This window comes from Abramis brama, assembly GCF_963993115.1.
Source record: "Abramis brama genome assembly, chromosome: 2".
Lineage (NCBI taxonomy): Eukaryota > Metazoa > Chordata > Actinopteri > Cypriniformes > Leuciscidae > Abramis > Abramis brama.
This window is the reverse complement of record NC_139964.1, coordinates 10,622,691-10,638,325: the sequence shown is the minus strand read 5'-3', so window position 1 is coordinate 10,638,325 and position 15,635 is coordinate 10,622,691. Positions and strand designations below refer to the sequence as shown.

General features: G+C 44.6%; 1 protein-coding gene across 2 annotated transcripts in view; it reads left to right on the top strand.

Moving 5' to 3' along the window:
• The window catches only part of LOC311077587 (uncharacterized protein), a 118,867-nt gene that overhangs the window by 23,854 nt on the left and 79,378 nt on the right, over window positions 1–15,635 (top strand). For both annotated transcript variants that reach the window (XM_084106121.1, XM_084106122.1), the window contains exons 3-11: window positions 6,213–6,353; window positions 7,835–7,975; window positions 8,062–8,193; window positions 9,630–9,770; window positions 11,023–11,163; window positions 11,250–11,381; window positions 12,819–12,959; window positions 14,150–14,290; window positions 14,377–14,508. In XM_084106121.1, coding sequence (XP_083962247.1) covers window positions 6,213–6,353; window positions 7,835–7,975; window positions 8,062–8,193; window positions 9,630–9,770; window positions 11,023–11,163; window positions 11,250–11,381; window positions 12,819–12,959; window positions 14,150–14,290; window positions 14,377–14,508 — 1,242 coding nt within the window. The remainder of the gene's footprint in view (window positions 1–6,212; window positions 6,354–7,834; window positions 7,976–8,061; window positions 8,194–9,629; window positions 9,771–11,022; window positions 11,164–11,249; window positions 11,382–12,818; window positions 12,960–14,149; window positions 14,291–14,376; window positions 14,509–15,635) is intronic.

Sequence of the window (15,635 nt, the reverse complement as noted above, 5' to 3'; positions counted from 1 at the left end):
GGCCACCTAGAACCTCCGCGTCCTGTCCGGGGACCAGACATGGAATTTCCAGAGGTCTGGACGCAGGTGCCATAGAGTGCCCCGTCTCTGAGAGAGAAGGTCTTTCCTCAGAGGAATGGGCCAAGGAGGGGCTGTCGTGAGGAGCATGGGTTCCGCAACCCAAGTCCGGTTGGGCCAATACGGCGCAACTAGCAGGACCTATTCCTCGTCCTCCCTGACTTTGCACAGTGTCTGTGCGAGAAGGCTCACTGGGGGAAACGCATATTTGCGCTGACCCTGGGGCCAGCTGTGCGCCAGTGCATCCATGCTGAGAGTTCCTTCGGTCAGGGAATTAAACAACTGGCAATAGGTCGTGACCGGAGAGGCAAACAGAACTATCTGAGCGGCTCCGAAGATTCCCCATATCAGCTGGACCACCTGGGGATGGAGTCGCCATTCTCACGGAAGAGGGGGCTGCCGTGAGAGCTCGTCGGCTGCACGGTTGAGCGCACCCGGGACATGAATGGCTCAAAGCGACCTCAGATGCTTCTGACTCCAAAGGAGGAGATGACGGACGAGTCGCGACATACGACGGGAGCGCAGACCACCTTGGCGGTTGATGTACGCAACGGTCGCAGTGCTGTCCATACGGACCAGTACATGCGACAAAGTAAGCCTCTGAGGCGGCACAAGGCTAAGCGTACTGCTTGCAACTCTAGGCAGTTGATGTGCCAATGCAGTTGGGGCCCCGTCCACAGACCCGAAACTGCATGCCCGTTGTACGTGGCCCCCCAGCCATTGGCAGAAGCATCTGTGAATACCACAGCATGCCTGGACACCTGGACAGTTGAACAGTGGCTGGACGCGCTCCTCCGAGAGGCGCGCAGTCTGACTGACCGAGTCCAGCTCCATACCGAGATAAGAGATCCTCTGCGCGGGGCAGAGTTTGCTCTTGTCCCAGTTGACCTGAAGCCCCAACCGGCTGAATGCTGAAGCACCATGTCCCTGTGTTCGCACAACAAGTCTCGCGAGTGAGCTATTATAAGCCAGTCGTCGAGATAGTTGAGAAAGCGAATGCCATGTTCTCTCATGGAAACAATGGCCGCTTCCACGACTTTTGTGAAGACACGGGGCGACAGGGCCAGTCCGAAGGGTAGGACTTTGTACTGATACGCTCGACCCTCGAAAGCAAACCGAAGAAACGGTCTGTGTCGAGGAAGAATCGAGACGTGAAAGTACGCGTCCTTCAGGTCGATCGCTGCAAACCAATCCTAGGGACGGATGCATTCGAAAATGCGTTTCTGCGTGAGCATTTTGAACGGGAGCTTGTGCAGGGCCCGATTCAAAACTCACAGGTCCAGGATTGGCTGTAACCCACCACCTTTCCTGGGTACAATGAAGTAAGGGCTGTAGAACCCAGACCTCATCTCGGCTGGAGGGACCGGCTTGATCGCGTCCTTCGCCAGCAGGACGTCGATCTCTTTCCGCAAGACAGGGGCACCCACTAACCGCACATGAGTGAAGCAGACGCCCCTGAACCTGGGAGGCCGTCGAGCAAACTGAATTGCCTAGCCGAGCCGGATGGTACGGGTGAGCCACCGGGACGGTCTAGGAAGCGCTAGCCAGGCTTCGAAGAACCGTACCAGTGAACCGACCCGGACCACTGGCGTACCCGGGGTGGGGCAGCGAGGTGGAAGACAGGGACTCGACTCCGGAGGCACTGAAGCGGCCGAAAGTGGAGTATGGGTGTGTAGTGCAACACCAACCTGTTTCCATACGGGGGCAGACGGCAGAGAAGGCACGGAGACGTTCAACTGCTCGCCGCCCGGAGGCGAAGGAAGGAGGGGAAACAAGGAACTACGCCCGGGGGGATCGAATCCAGGTTTCTGACCCTCCTTTCCCAGCGGGAGACGAGAGAGACGAGGCCGGGGCGGCGTCACTATCATCTGAACGCTGGAGCGAGGGGAATGAGAGTGGCGAGGCAACGTGGCGGCGCACACTGACATTTTGGCCCTCTTGGATGGGGAAGACTGGGAGCGACGAGGCAACTGAGCGTCGTGCTGCACTACCAGTCTCGACCGTTTAACTGTGAGGGGAAATGAGGAGCAAGGCCCGGGTCCTGGTTTCCGCCTCCTTGCCCAGCGAGAGACGAGAGTGACAAGGCCGTAGCCCTCACTGTCATCTGAATGCTGGGGCCCGTGAGTGACTCAGAGGAAGTGGACTGCTCAAACTTTGGGTACCGCTGACTGAATGACCAGCGACGGAACAGAAACAAAATTCTCCACCCGGCCCTCCTCCAGGGGAAGGAGTGGTGATGACACGCACTCCCGAAAAGCAGACATCACATACTCCGGGTCGCTCCGGGTTGCTGGGGGGAAACGAACTCCGACCGGGCTGGATTTGAGGCGCTTCTGGACCACCAGTGTGGACATCGTCAGACCGAGGGCCAGCGCTGTGACTAATCACGGTCAGTCACTAAGCGCAGCTCCACCCCGAATCAGAACTACCCACGTGCACTGAATGTACAGGGGTAGTGAGAGAGGAAAAACTTCTGCAGATTTAGGCATGTTTGGCTTGCCATATTGGCACCAAAATGCTTCCATACTGCCAAAAATTTTCACACACATCCAGGCACTTTAGACCCAGGAAGTGTGGCGGTCAAGTCTGAATCTTAAGCACGAGAACACACCATTACAGTAGGAACTCAGCATCATTTTCAGAGTATAACAGCCCTCTCTCCGATGTAGCGATCGACATCTGTCCTCCCCTGGGGCTCCGAATGAAATGCTTGGTCCCTCATGAGAAGGACCAAAATCCCATTCAAAGCCTCGACGGCACACGGCACGCTGAGCGGCTCAAGCCTTTACGAGAAAGGGGAGACGAACAACGTGCCGACGTGGTCATGCACTCATGAGAGAACATGAACCACCCATGAACGCAGTCTCAACACACTGATTAGGCATGTGAAACAGCGATCATGGCCGTCAACCAGGCATGCAAAACAGTGAACGTGGCCATCGCCAACACACGGCACGCTGAGCGTTCAAGCCCTCAGGCAGGACGAACAACGTGCCGACGTGGTCATGCTCTCATGTAGAGAGCACAAACCACCCACGAACACAGTCTCAGCATGTTTGCGATGCGCTAGAGGAGTGAGTGGTTCGTGCTCACATTAACCCTCAGATCACCAATGTTATTCGCCAAAGTAGCCCTCTTCTGGTACACCAGAAGATAAACTAGATCAGGAAATAAGCAAAGGGACTCACCTCATAGAGGCACGCAAGTCTTGATCTTGACCGCGCATCTTGAGCGCCGAATGACGCGCGCTGGGTTGCCGTGACAACCCGCGCTGTCAACCGGCGCTCGACGCCACACGGCACGCTGAGCGGCTCGAGCCTTTAAAAAGGGGAGACGAACAACGTGCCGACGTGGTCATGCACTCCTGAGAGAACATGAACCACCCACGAATGTAGTCTCACACACTGATTAGGCATGTGAAACAATGAACGTGGCTGTCAAATGAGGACAGGAAACGATCGCATCCAGAAACACACGAGTGAAACGTCATCCTGAAAAGGACGCGATCTTCACTCGTGTTGCTCTTTCAGGAAGAAAGTACTCTCTTTATTGTGCTGAAGCACACACGGACCCAACACGGCAACACAGTGGGGAAACTGCAAGCCCGCTGTGCGCACTCAACCGTTTACCAGCTGTGAAAACAGCTTTTGAATTAACAGTGTGTAGACGCAGCCGGCAGACAGGAAATCGCGCGGTCGCTGAAACGCCGTCACGCCAACACAGAGAGATCCCTTCCCGAAACAGCAGACTCGTAGAGCGTAAGATAGATACAATCTTAAAGCTCATTCACTCAAAGAGGCAGAGCCGATCCTGACCTCCCTGGGGCCCTAAGCAAAAAAAATAATTTAAGGGGCCCTCCTACCTGACCCAGACTAAAGAAACAATAAGTAAAATTTACTTTTTTTTATTTCACATGCATATTTTTTAAGTTAATTTCACATATGGCATTAAGTATACGTTACTTAACTAGGTAAAAGTATTTTAACTTTGCTAGTAAAAGGTTGGGTAGTAGGCTATACATTTAGTTGAAATTTCCTTTGCATTACATTTCACTCAAACAATATAATATTAAATTATACCACACATTTATGGTATGTGCTTTACTTGGGAAATCCATGTACTTTATACTACAGATATTTTGCGAGACACCATATAAACACGTCAGGTGTTAAGCATAATGTGAATGCAGAGACCTCAATACTTGTAGACAATACACAATGCCAATAACATTTGATAGAAAATTAACTCCAAATGTCACAAAATGGCAAGTTACTAATCCTGACAACAAAAGCAATGGTAAAACTGTATATACAGCTGGAAAACAGTGAAGAATTAACCTTGTTAATTAATCAGCAGTGCATGATTGGAACCCCAATATCAGAATTTGTATTTTATTACGTAGATATTTACGCTTTTGTTTACTTTCTGTGTAATAATATTATAAAGGTAATATAATAAAGGTAATTCCTGATATCAGAAATAGACAGTGTTACTAGTAAAATATTAAGTATTCACACTTCAAATAGAACAAATTGAATTCTTGAAATCACATATGCATCCTGTGCTGTGAATGAATAAAACTAGCTAAAATTGCCACAGCATGTCACTGTGTTTTAAATGATAACAGCAATACTTAATACTTGAAGGTTATTATTTACTGAGGGATGTGCATCCATATTGACCAGTATGTTCAGTCGATCAACATCTTAATTGCAATATAGACTATAAAGCCAATACATTGTTTTCCATCTGGCATTATTGCAGAGTTGTAACTTAACCTTGACTTGGAGAGTAGATGATCATTGTCTTGTTTTTAAAAGTATGTGTGAGGATTGTCATCCCGCTATGGATGTTTATTTTGGAAAGTGCGCATTTCATTTCGTGCACGCGCATATGAACGCACGTTAACACGCGACGCTGTTATCTTTTCCCAGCTGCAGTTTATAAACAAGCAAACTCAGTCTACCTGATTGCTGTTCCCACAATTCACTCGCATAGTGTTTTTTTTCCTCTTTCTTCGTGACCAGAAGGATAGTTCTGCTTCATTTTCTCATTTCTCAACGATGTTGTCAACTTTGAATGACGCGCTTTGACACGAGGGGGAGGCGGGGCCTTGAGTAATTTGCGGGGCCCTACGCAGCTTGCGTAGTGTGCGTATAGGGCGGATCGGCTCTGCAAAGAGGACACAACCGGTTGGCTCCGAAGCTAAAAGCGCTTGTGTATGCGCTTGCTTCCGCCTTTATACCCGCTATCGTAGGCGGGCTGCGGAATGCAAATGTTGCATGCCAATGTTCATTGGCTCGTTTTAATTCACTCGAAGGCAATTGGTCTCCCTAGCGTGATCCCAATTCGTTGGAAACTCCTCCGACGAGACGTAGGAGTTCCCGAACGAAAGGGAACAATATATCTCAAAGTTAAATATAAACAGGTAATATCCATTCACTTGACTTCACACAATTTTGAGAATAAAAAATGCTTCAAATAAAAAAGCACATTTCACTAAAATGTATTATGTCACAACACTTTGTTTTTATTATGAGTATGCACAAAAAAAATACACACTTAACAGGATCGATTGATGTACAACACAAGCATATAAGATAAAAATTAATATTAGAATTTTGATTTTGTTTGCACTGATAAGGAAAAAAAACGAGCCTATCGCGCCGGCGCGACAGCCGACCTCAGGGGGTTAAAGGAGAACTCCGGTCAATTTTAACATTGAGATAATTTTTTTGTAAATTTGGAGTGCTGTCAATACAGAGAATAACGACAAATCGGTGTTGCCTACACCGTGTTATCCTCTTTTTTAAAATTTGCACCCTGTTGACTTCAATGGGGCAAGTTTTAAACCTGCTCTTAGCCTCTTAACATCCTTGATGTGTCATTTCAAGTGCACAGCCATTGTGAGTGATTCCTTCAGAGTGAACACGGGTGAATCTGACTGCAGTATATGTGGCGATGGATTCAAAACATTAAAAAATAGGACCTGTGTCGGTAATGAGAACCTTGTGTGTTTTAATACAATGTCTTTTTCATAATGTGCATAATACACAGTTAATGCTCTGTATGTCACTCAAAAGAGGGAATTTGTGTAACCGTAGTTATTAAACTTTGTAACAACGTTTCGATTTTGATTCCTGCCTCTCTTACAGATGAAGATGAGTGTGAGACGCGGAATCCGTGTGGCGAAAACGCTCAGTGTTTCAATACACATGGAAGTTACTACTGCACCTGTGATAAAGGATTTAAATCAGATCCACCCAATTTCACAGCATCAACCGGACAGTGTGTGGGTACGTGAGGGGTTTATCTGATAAACTATGATTACTATGACTACTATGATTAAAACACTATTCTCCGGTTTCACAGATAAGGCTTAAGGTAGTCCGAGACTAAAATGCATGTTTGAGCTGTTTTAACTGAAAGCAACTTGCACTTACATATCTTAAAATATGTCAGTGCCATTGTTTTGTCTCAAGATGTACATCAGTAATGTTTTTTCTAAGGCACATTTATAAAAGCTACTTGAATGTCCTAATTGAACTAAGGCCTAATCCTGGCTTAATCTAAGCCCTGTCTGTGAAACCGGGCCTATGATTAATACCAACTGCAAAATTATCAAATGGAATGTTCCCCTCAACCTTTTTCAAAACATTTAAAAAACTGGACGTTTTGATCTTTGGTTCACCGGAGTGAACTCTCCGGTGTTGGTGTGACGGCGATTCCAGCGAGTGCACATTACCCTGCTGATCTGACAGATAGTGTGTTTCTCCCTGGCCGCTTCAACATCCGCAGAGTTTTTCCTCTCACAAAAGAGCTTGCACGCGGCACGTCTTTTTAAAGATGCCTCGCCCGTGCACATATGGTTGCAGTCGCAATGTGTCTAATTCTGATGGGCACAATCGCTGCTTTGTGTGTTTGGGCATTGATCAAGCTAAAGCAGCGTTTGTGGATGATTCATGTTCTCACTGTGGGAACATGACCATCTCCGCGCTTCGGTCGAGACTCAATGAGCTAACTCGAGCGAGAGTCCCCCCACCCACACCCCGATCTACGGTCTCCCAGGAGGCTGTACTTCGGCTGGTGGCCGGGGTGACCTGAGGGTAACGGTGTGGAACAAACCGCCGACTCGTCCACGGTCCACACCCCCCTCTCCAGCGCTGGTACCCGCGAGTGTCCAGACTGAGACCGCTGGTCCCTCTACAGAGGCCCCGCGAATCTCGTTTGGCGCTCCAGAAGAGGATGCAATGTCGATCGCTGCATCACAAGGTGGGCAGGAGTCCTCCGGAAGTGAGGATTCGGCTGTGCTGCCACCTTCGGGTGTGCCAGCATTGTCCGAGTCTGATCCCGAGATGACGGCCATGCTTTCCCGGGCAGCCGCGGCCATTGGGCTTGAGTGGTGTTATCCTACACCGTGTTATCCTCTTTTTAAAATTTGCACCCTGTTGACTTCAATGGGGCAAGTTTTAAACCTGCTCTTAGCCTCTTAACATCCTTGATGTGTCATTTCAAGTGCACAGCCATTGTGAGTGATTCCTTCAGAGTGAACACGGGTGAATCTGACTGCAGTATATGTGGCGATGGATTCAAAACATTAAAAAATAGGACCTGTGTCGGTAATGAGAACCTTGTGTGTTTTAATACAATGTCTTTTTCATAATGTGCATAATACACAGTTAATGCTCTGTATGTCACTCAAAAGAGGGAATTTGTGTAACCGTAGTTATTAAACTTTGTAACAACGTTTCGATTTTGATTCCTGCCTCTCTTACAGATGAAAATGAGTGTGAGACGCGGAGTCCGTGTGGCGAAAACGCTCAGTGTTTCAATACACATGGAAGTTACTACTGCACCTGTGATAAAGGATTTAAATCAGATCCACCCAATTTCACAGCATCAACCGGACAGTGTGTGGGTACGTGAGGGGTTTATCTGATAAACTATGATTACTATGACTACTATGATTAAAACACTGATTAATACCAACTGTTTCCCCAACAGATATCAATGAGTGTCTTGAGAAGACCTCTGAATGCACAGATGGTCTGGTGTGTGTGAACACCGTTGGCTCTTATAACTGCACGTGTCCTGAAGGATTTGATCGTGATGCAAGACTAGACTCATCATGTGAAGGTGAGCGGCCTCACTCGTATTGCTTTCCATTTACTGTTAATCAAACCAAAGAACTTCAGTTTCAGAAATTTCATGCTGAGACCACATGAAAATTACCCAAAAATACATATGGTTTGATGACGATAATTATCATCGAGTATTATACATGTTTGGTATCATTTGAAATGTCTGAATTTTTTAAATGTCTGAATTTTCCCATGGTCATTTTTTAGGAACTATATAGGCCTAAAACAGTGATGATCTCAAGTGTACCCTCACTTTTTCATGCGTATATATCAGTAGGCTTTTATAGAAAGAAAAATTTTAAATTTAACAAAGTAGAATCAATGATTTATATATATTTTTCCTGCCATTAGTGCTACTGGTAGAGTTTAGAGATAGCTGGCACACAAAGGAAAGTGGTCTCTAGACAAATGGTCTCCTACCCCCCAAAAGGTGCCAACACTGAATGTAAATTCCCATTGTTAGCAGATGTTTCCATGTGAAAGAAGTTCTGTCTATATACTGAAATGCAACGAGAAGATCGTGGCCTTTCTGTATCTCAGATTAGCCTGAGAGGCTGACAGGGAGATTCTCAGCTTCATGTATAATGTCGGGTTCGCATCTGTTCTCTTTATTCCAGAGCATTTGATGTTTTGTATCGATTATCTTTGAATTGATAATGAAATTGGCATGATACATTTACCTGACATAATAAATTGTTACATTTGATTATTCTAACTGACTTTGACATTATTTTCATTAAAGAGTTAAAAAAGAATAGTCAAACATTCGCTCACATTTAATGATCCACAGATATCATTAAAACCTTTTCATTTATGGAGTCAGATGAAATAATTTCGAGAATATATTTCCAAATGTCTTTCATTTAATCAATAATACTTTGCCACGAGAAAAGACAGTAACACGTAGAGACCTTCCGCGCTGGTCGGATGCCGGAATTTGGGCTGATCGAGTGCAATCTTACAATCATATTAAAGGAGAACTCCGGTCAATTTTAACATTGAGCTCATTTTTTTGTAAATTTGGAGTGCTGTCAATACAGAGAATAACGACAAATCGGTGTTGCCTACACCGTGTTATCCTCTTTTAAAAATTTGCACCCTGTTGACTTCAATGGGGCAAGTTTTAAACCTGCTCTTAGCCTCTTAACATCCTTGATGTGTCATTTCAAGTGCACAGCCATTGTGAGTGATTCCTTCAGAGTGAACACGGGTGAATCTGACTGCAGTATATGTGGCGATGGATTCAAAACATTAAAAAATAGGACCTGTGTCGGTAATGAGAACCTTGTGTGTTTTAATACAATGTCTTTTTCATAATGTGCATAATACACAGTTAATGCTCTGTATGTCACTCAAAAGAGGGAATTTGTGTAACCGTAGTTATTAATCTTTGTAACAACGTTTCGATTTTGATTCCTGCCTCTCTTACAGATGAAGATGAGTGTGAGACGCGGAGTCCGTGTGGCGAAAACGCTCAGTGTTTCAATACACATGGAAGTTACTACTGCACCTGTGATAAAGGATTTAAATCAGATCCACCCAAATTCACAGCATCAACCGGACAGTGTGTGGGTACGTGAGGGGTTTATCTGATAAACTATGATTACTATGACTACTATGATTAAAACACTATGATTAATACCAACTGCAAAATGATCAAATGGAATGTTCCCCTCAACCTTTTTCAAAACATTTAAAAAACTGGACATTTTGATCTTTGGTTCACCGGAGTGAACTCTCCGGTGTTGGTGTGACGGCGATTCCAGCGAGTGCACATTACCCTGCTGATCTGATCAGTGATCTGACAGATAGTGTGTTTCTCCCTGGCCGCTTCAACATCCGCAGAGTTTTTCCTCTCACAAAAGAGCTTGCACGCGGCACGTCTTTTTAAAGATGCCTCGCCCGTGCACATATGGTTGCAGTCGCAATGTGTCTAATTCTGATGGGCACAATCGCTGCTTTGTGTGTTTGGGCATTGATCAAGCTAAAGCAGCGTTTGTGGATGATTCATGTTCTCACTGTGGGAACATGACCATCTCCGCGCTTCGGTCGAGACTCAATGAGCTAACTCGAGCGAGAGTCCCCCCACCCACACCCCGATCTACGGTCTCCCAGGAGGCTGTACTTCGGCTGGTGGCCGGGGTGACCTGAGGGTAACGGTGTGGAACAAACCGCCGACTCGTCCACGGTCCACACCCCCCTCTCCAGCGCTGGTACCCGCGAGTGTCCAGACTGAGACCGCTGGTCCCTCTACAGAGGCCCCGCGAATCTCGTTTGGCGCTCCAGAAGAGGATGCAATGTCGATCGCTGCATCACAAGGTGGGCAGGAGTCCTCCGGAAGTGAGGATTCGGCTGTGCTGCCACCTTCGGGTGTGCCAGCATTGTCCGAGTCTGATCCCGAGATGACGGCCATGCTTTCCCGGGCAGCCGCGGCCATTGGGCTTGAGTGGTGTTATCCTACACCGTGTTATCCTCTTTTTAAAATTTGCACCCTGTTGACTTCAATGGGGCAAGTTTTAAACCTGCTCTTAGCCTCTTAACATCCTTGATGTGTCATTTCAAGTCCACAGCCATTGTGAGTGATTCCTTCAGAGTGAACACGGGTGAATCTGACTGCAGTATATGTGGCGATGGATTCAAAACATTAAAAAATAGGACCTGTGTCGGTAATGAGAACCTTGTGTGTTTTAATACAATGTCTTTTTCATAATGTGCATAATATACAGTTAATGCTCTGTATGTCACTCAAAAGAGGGAATTTGTGTAACCGTAGTTATTAAACTTTGTAACAACGTTTCGATTTTGATTCCTGCCTCTCTTACAGATGAAGATGAGTGTGAGACGCGGAGTCCGTGTGGCGAAAACGCTCAGTGTTTCAATACACATGGAAGTTACTACTGCACCTGTGATAAAGGATTTAAATCAGATCCACCCAATTTCACAGCATCAACCGGACAGTGTGTGGGTACGTGAGGGGTTTATCTGATAAACTATGATTACTATGACTACTATGATTAAAACACTGATTAATACCAACTGTTTCCCCAACAGATATCAATGAGTGTCTTGAGAAGACCTCTGAATGCACAGATGGTCTGGTGTGTGTGAACACCGTTGGCTCTTATAACTGCACGTGTCCTGAAGGATTTGATCGTGATGCAAGACTAGACTCATCATGTGAAGGTGAGCGGCCTCACTCGTATTGCTTTCCATTTACTGTTAATCAAACCAAAGAACTTCAGTTTCAGAAATTTCATGCTGAGACCACATGAAAATTACCCAAAAATACATATGGTTTGATGACGATAATTATCATCGAGTATTATACATGTTTGGTATCATTTGAAATTTCTGAATTTTTTAAATGTCTGAATTTTCCCATGGTCATTTTTTTAGGAACTATATAGGCCTAAAACAGTGATGATCTCAAGTGTACCCTCACTTTTCCATGCGTATATATCAGTAGGCTTTTATAGAAAGAAAAATTTTAAATTTAACAAAGTAGAATCAATGATATATATATATTTTTCCTGCCATTAGTGCTACTGGTAGAGTTTAGAGATAGCTGGCACACAAAGGAAAGTGGTCTCTAGACAAATGGTCTCCTACCCCCCAAAAGGTGTCAACACTGAATGTAAATTCCCATTGTTAGCAGATGTTTCCATGTGAAAGAAGTTCTGTCTATATACTGAAATACAACGAGAAGATCGTGGCCTTTCTGTTTCTCAGATTAGCCTGAGAGGCTGACAGGGAGATTCTCAGCTTCATGTATAATGTCGGGTTCGCATCTCTTCTCTTTATTCCAGAGCAGTTGATGTTTTGTATCGATTATCTTTGAATTGATAATGAAATTGGCATGATACATTTACCTGACATAATAAATTGTTACATTTGATTATTCTAACTGACTTTGACATTATTTTCATTAAAGAGTTAAAAAAGAATAGTCAAACATTCGCTCACATTTAATGATCCACAGATATCATTAAAACCTTTTCATTTATGGAGTCAGATGAAATAATTTCGAGAATATATTTCCAAATGTATTTCATTTAATCAATAATACTTTGCCACGAGAAAAGACAGTAACACGTAGAGACCTTCCGCGCTGGTCGGATGCCGGAATTTGGGCTGATCGAGTGCAATCTTACAATCATATTAAAGGAGAACTTCGGTCAATTTTAACATTGAGCTCATTTTTTGGTAAATGTGGAGTGCTGTCAATACAGAGAATAACGACAAATCGGTGTTGCCTACACCGTGTTATCCTCTTTTTAAAATTTGCACCCTGTTGACTTCAATGGGGCAAGTTTTAAACCTGCTCTTAGCCTCTTAACATCCTTGATGTGTCATTTCAAGTGCACAGCCATTGTGAGTGATTCCTTCAGAGTGAACACGGGTGAATCTGACTGCAGTAGATGTGGCGATGGATTCAAAACATTAAAAAATAGGACCTGTGTCGGTAATGAGAACCTTGTGTGTTTTAATACAATGTCTTTTTCATAATGTGCATAATACACAGTTAATGCTCTGTATGTCACTCAAAAGAGGGAATTTGTGTAACCGTAGTTATTAAACTTTGTAACAACGTTTCGATTTTGATTCCTGCCTCTCTTACAGATGAAGATGAGTGTGAGACGCGGAGTCCGTGTGGCGAAAACGCTCAGTGTTTCAATACAAATGGAAGTTACTACTGCACCTGTGATAAAGGATTTAAATCAGATCCACCCAAATTCACAGCATCAACCGGACAGTGTGTGGGTACGTGAGGGGTTTATCTGATAAACTATGATTACTATGACTACTATGATTAAAACACTATGATTAATACCAACTGCAAAATGATCAAATGGAATGTTCCCCTCAACCTTTTTCAAAACATTTAAAAAACTGGACATTTTGATCTTTGGTTCACCGGAGTGAACTCTCCGGTGTTGGTGTGACGGCGATTCCAGCGAGTGCACATTACCCTGCTGATCTGATCAGTGATCTGACAGATAGTGTGTTTCTCCCTGGCCGCTTCAACATCCGCAGAGTTTTTCCTCTCACAAAAGAGCTTGCACGCGGCACGTCTTTTTAAAGATGCCTCGCCCGTGCACTTCTGGTTGCAGTCGCAATGTGTCTAATTCTGATGGGCACAATCGCTGCTTTGTGTGTTTGGGCATTGATCAAGCTAAAGCAGCGTTTGTGGATGATTCATGTTCTCACTGTGGGAACATGACCATCTCCGCGCTTCGGTCGAGACTCAATGAGCTAACTCGAGCGATAGTCCCCCCACCCACACCCCGATCTACGGTCTCCCAGGAGGCTGTACTTCGGCTGGTGGCCGGGGTGACCTGAGGGTAACGGTGTGGAACAAACCGCCGACTCGTCCACGGTCCACACCCCCCTCTCCAGCGCTGGTACCCGCGAGTGTCCAGACTGAGACCGCTGGTCCCTCTACAGAGGCCCCGCGAATCTCGTTTGGCGCTCCAGAAGAGGATGCAATGTCGATCGCTGCATCACAAGGTGGGCAGGAGTCCTCCGGAAGTGAGGATTCGGCTGTGCTGCCACCTTCGGGCCATTGGGCTTGAGTGGTGTTATCCTACACCGTGTTATCCTCTTTTTAAAATTTGCACCCTGTTGACTTCAATGGGGCAAGTTTTAAACCTGCTCTTAGCCTCTTAACATCCTTGATGTGTCATTTCAAGTGCACAGCCATTGTGAGTGATTCCTTCAGAGTGAACACGGGTGAATCTGACTGCAGTATATGTGGCGATGGATTCAAAACATTAAAAAATAGGACCTGTGTCGGTAATGAGAACCTTGTGTGTTTTAATACAATGTCTTTTTCATAATGTGCATAATACACAGTTAATGCTCTGTATGTCACTCAAAAGAGGGAATTTGTGTAACCGTAGTTATTAAACTTTGTAACAACGTTTCGATTTTGATTCCTGCCTCTCTTACAGATGAAGATGAGTGTGAGACGCGGAGTCCGTGTGGCGAAAACGCTCAGTGTTTCAATACACATGGAAGTTACTACTGCACCTGTGATAAAGGATTTAAATCAGATCCACCCAATTTCACAGCATCAACCGGACAGTGTGTGGGTACGTGAGGGGTTTATCTGATAAACTATGATTACTACGACTGCTATGATTAAAACACTGATTAATACCAACTGTTTCCCCAACAGATACCAATGAGTGTCTTGAGAAGACCTCTGAATGCACAGATGGTCTGGTGTGTGTGAACACCGTTGGCTCTTATAACTGCACGTGTCCTGAAGGATTTGATCGTGATGCAAGACTAGACTCATCATGTGAAGGTGAGCGGCCTCACTCGTATTGCTTTCCATTTACTGTTAATCAAACCAAAGAACTTCAGTTTCAGAAATTTCATGCTGAGACCACATGAAAATTACCCAAAAATACATATGGTTTGATGACGATAATTATCATCCAGTATTATACATGTTTGGTATCATTTGAAATGTCTGAATTTTTTAAATGTCTGAATTTTCCCATGGTCATATTTTTAGGAACTATATAGGCCTAAAACAGTGATGATCTCAAGTGTACCCTCACTTTTCCATGCGTATATATCAGTAGGCTTTTATAGAAAGAAAAATTTTAAATTTAACAAAGTAGAATCAATGATTTATATATATTTTTCCTGCCATTAGTGCTACTGGTAGAGTTTAGAGATAGCTGGCACACAAAGGAAAGTGGTCTCTAGACAAATGGTCTCCTACCCCCCAAAAGGTGTCAACACTGAATGTAAATTCCCATTGTTAGCAGATGTTTCCATGTGAAAGAAGTTCTGTCTATATACTGAAATACAACGAGAAGATCGTGGCCTTTCTGTTTCTCAGATTAGCCTGAGAGGCTGACAGGGAGATTCTCAGCTTCATGTATAATGTCGGGTTTCGCATCTCTTCTCTTTATTCCAGAGCAGTTGATGTTTTGTATCGATTATCTTTGAATTGATAATGAAATTGGCATGATACATTTACCTGACATAATAAATTGTTACATTTGATTATTCTAACTGACTTTGACATTATTTTCATTAAAGAGTTAAAAAAGAATAGTCAAACATTCGCTCACATTTAATGATCCACAGATATCATTAAAACCTTTTCATTTATGGAGTCAGATGAAATAATTTCGAGAATATATTTCCAAATGTATTTCATTTAATCAATAATACTTTGCCACGAGAAAAGACAGTAACACGTAGAGACCTTCCGCGCTGGTCGGATGCCGGAATTTGGGCTGATCGAGTGCAATCTTACAATCATATTAAAGGAGAACTTCGGTCAATTTTAACATTGAGCTCATTTTTTGGTAAATTTGGAGTGCTGTCAATACAGAGAATAACGACAAATCGGTGTTGCCTACACCGTGTTATCCTCTTTTTAAAATTTGCACCCTGTTGACTTCAATGGGGCAA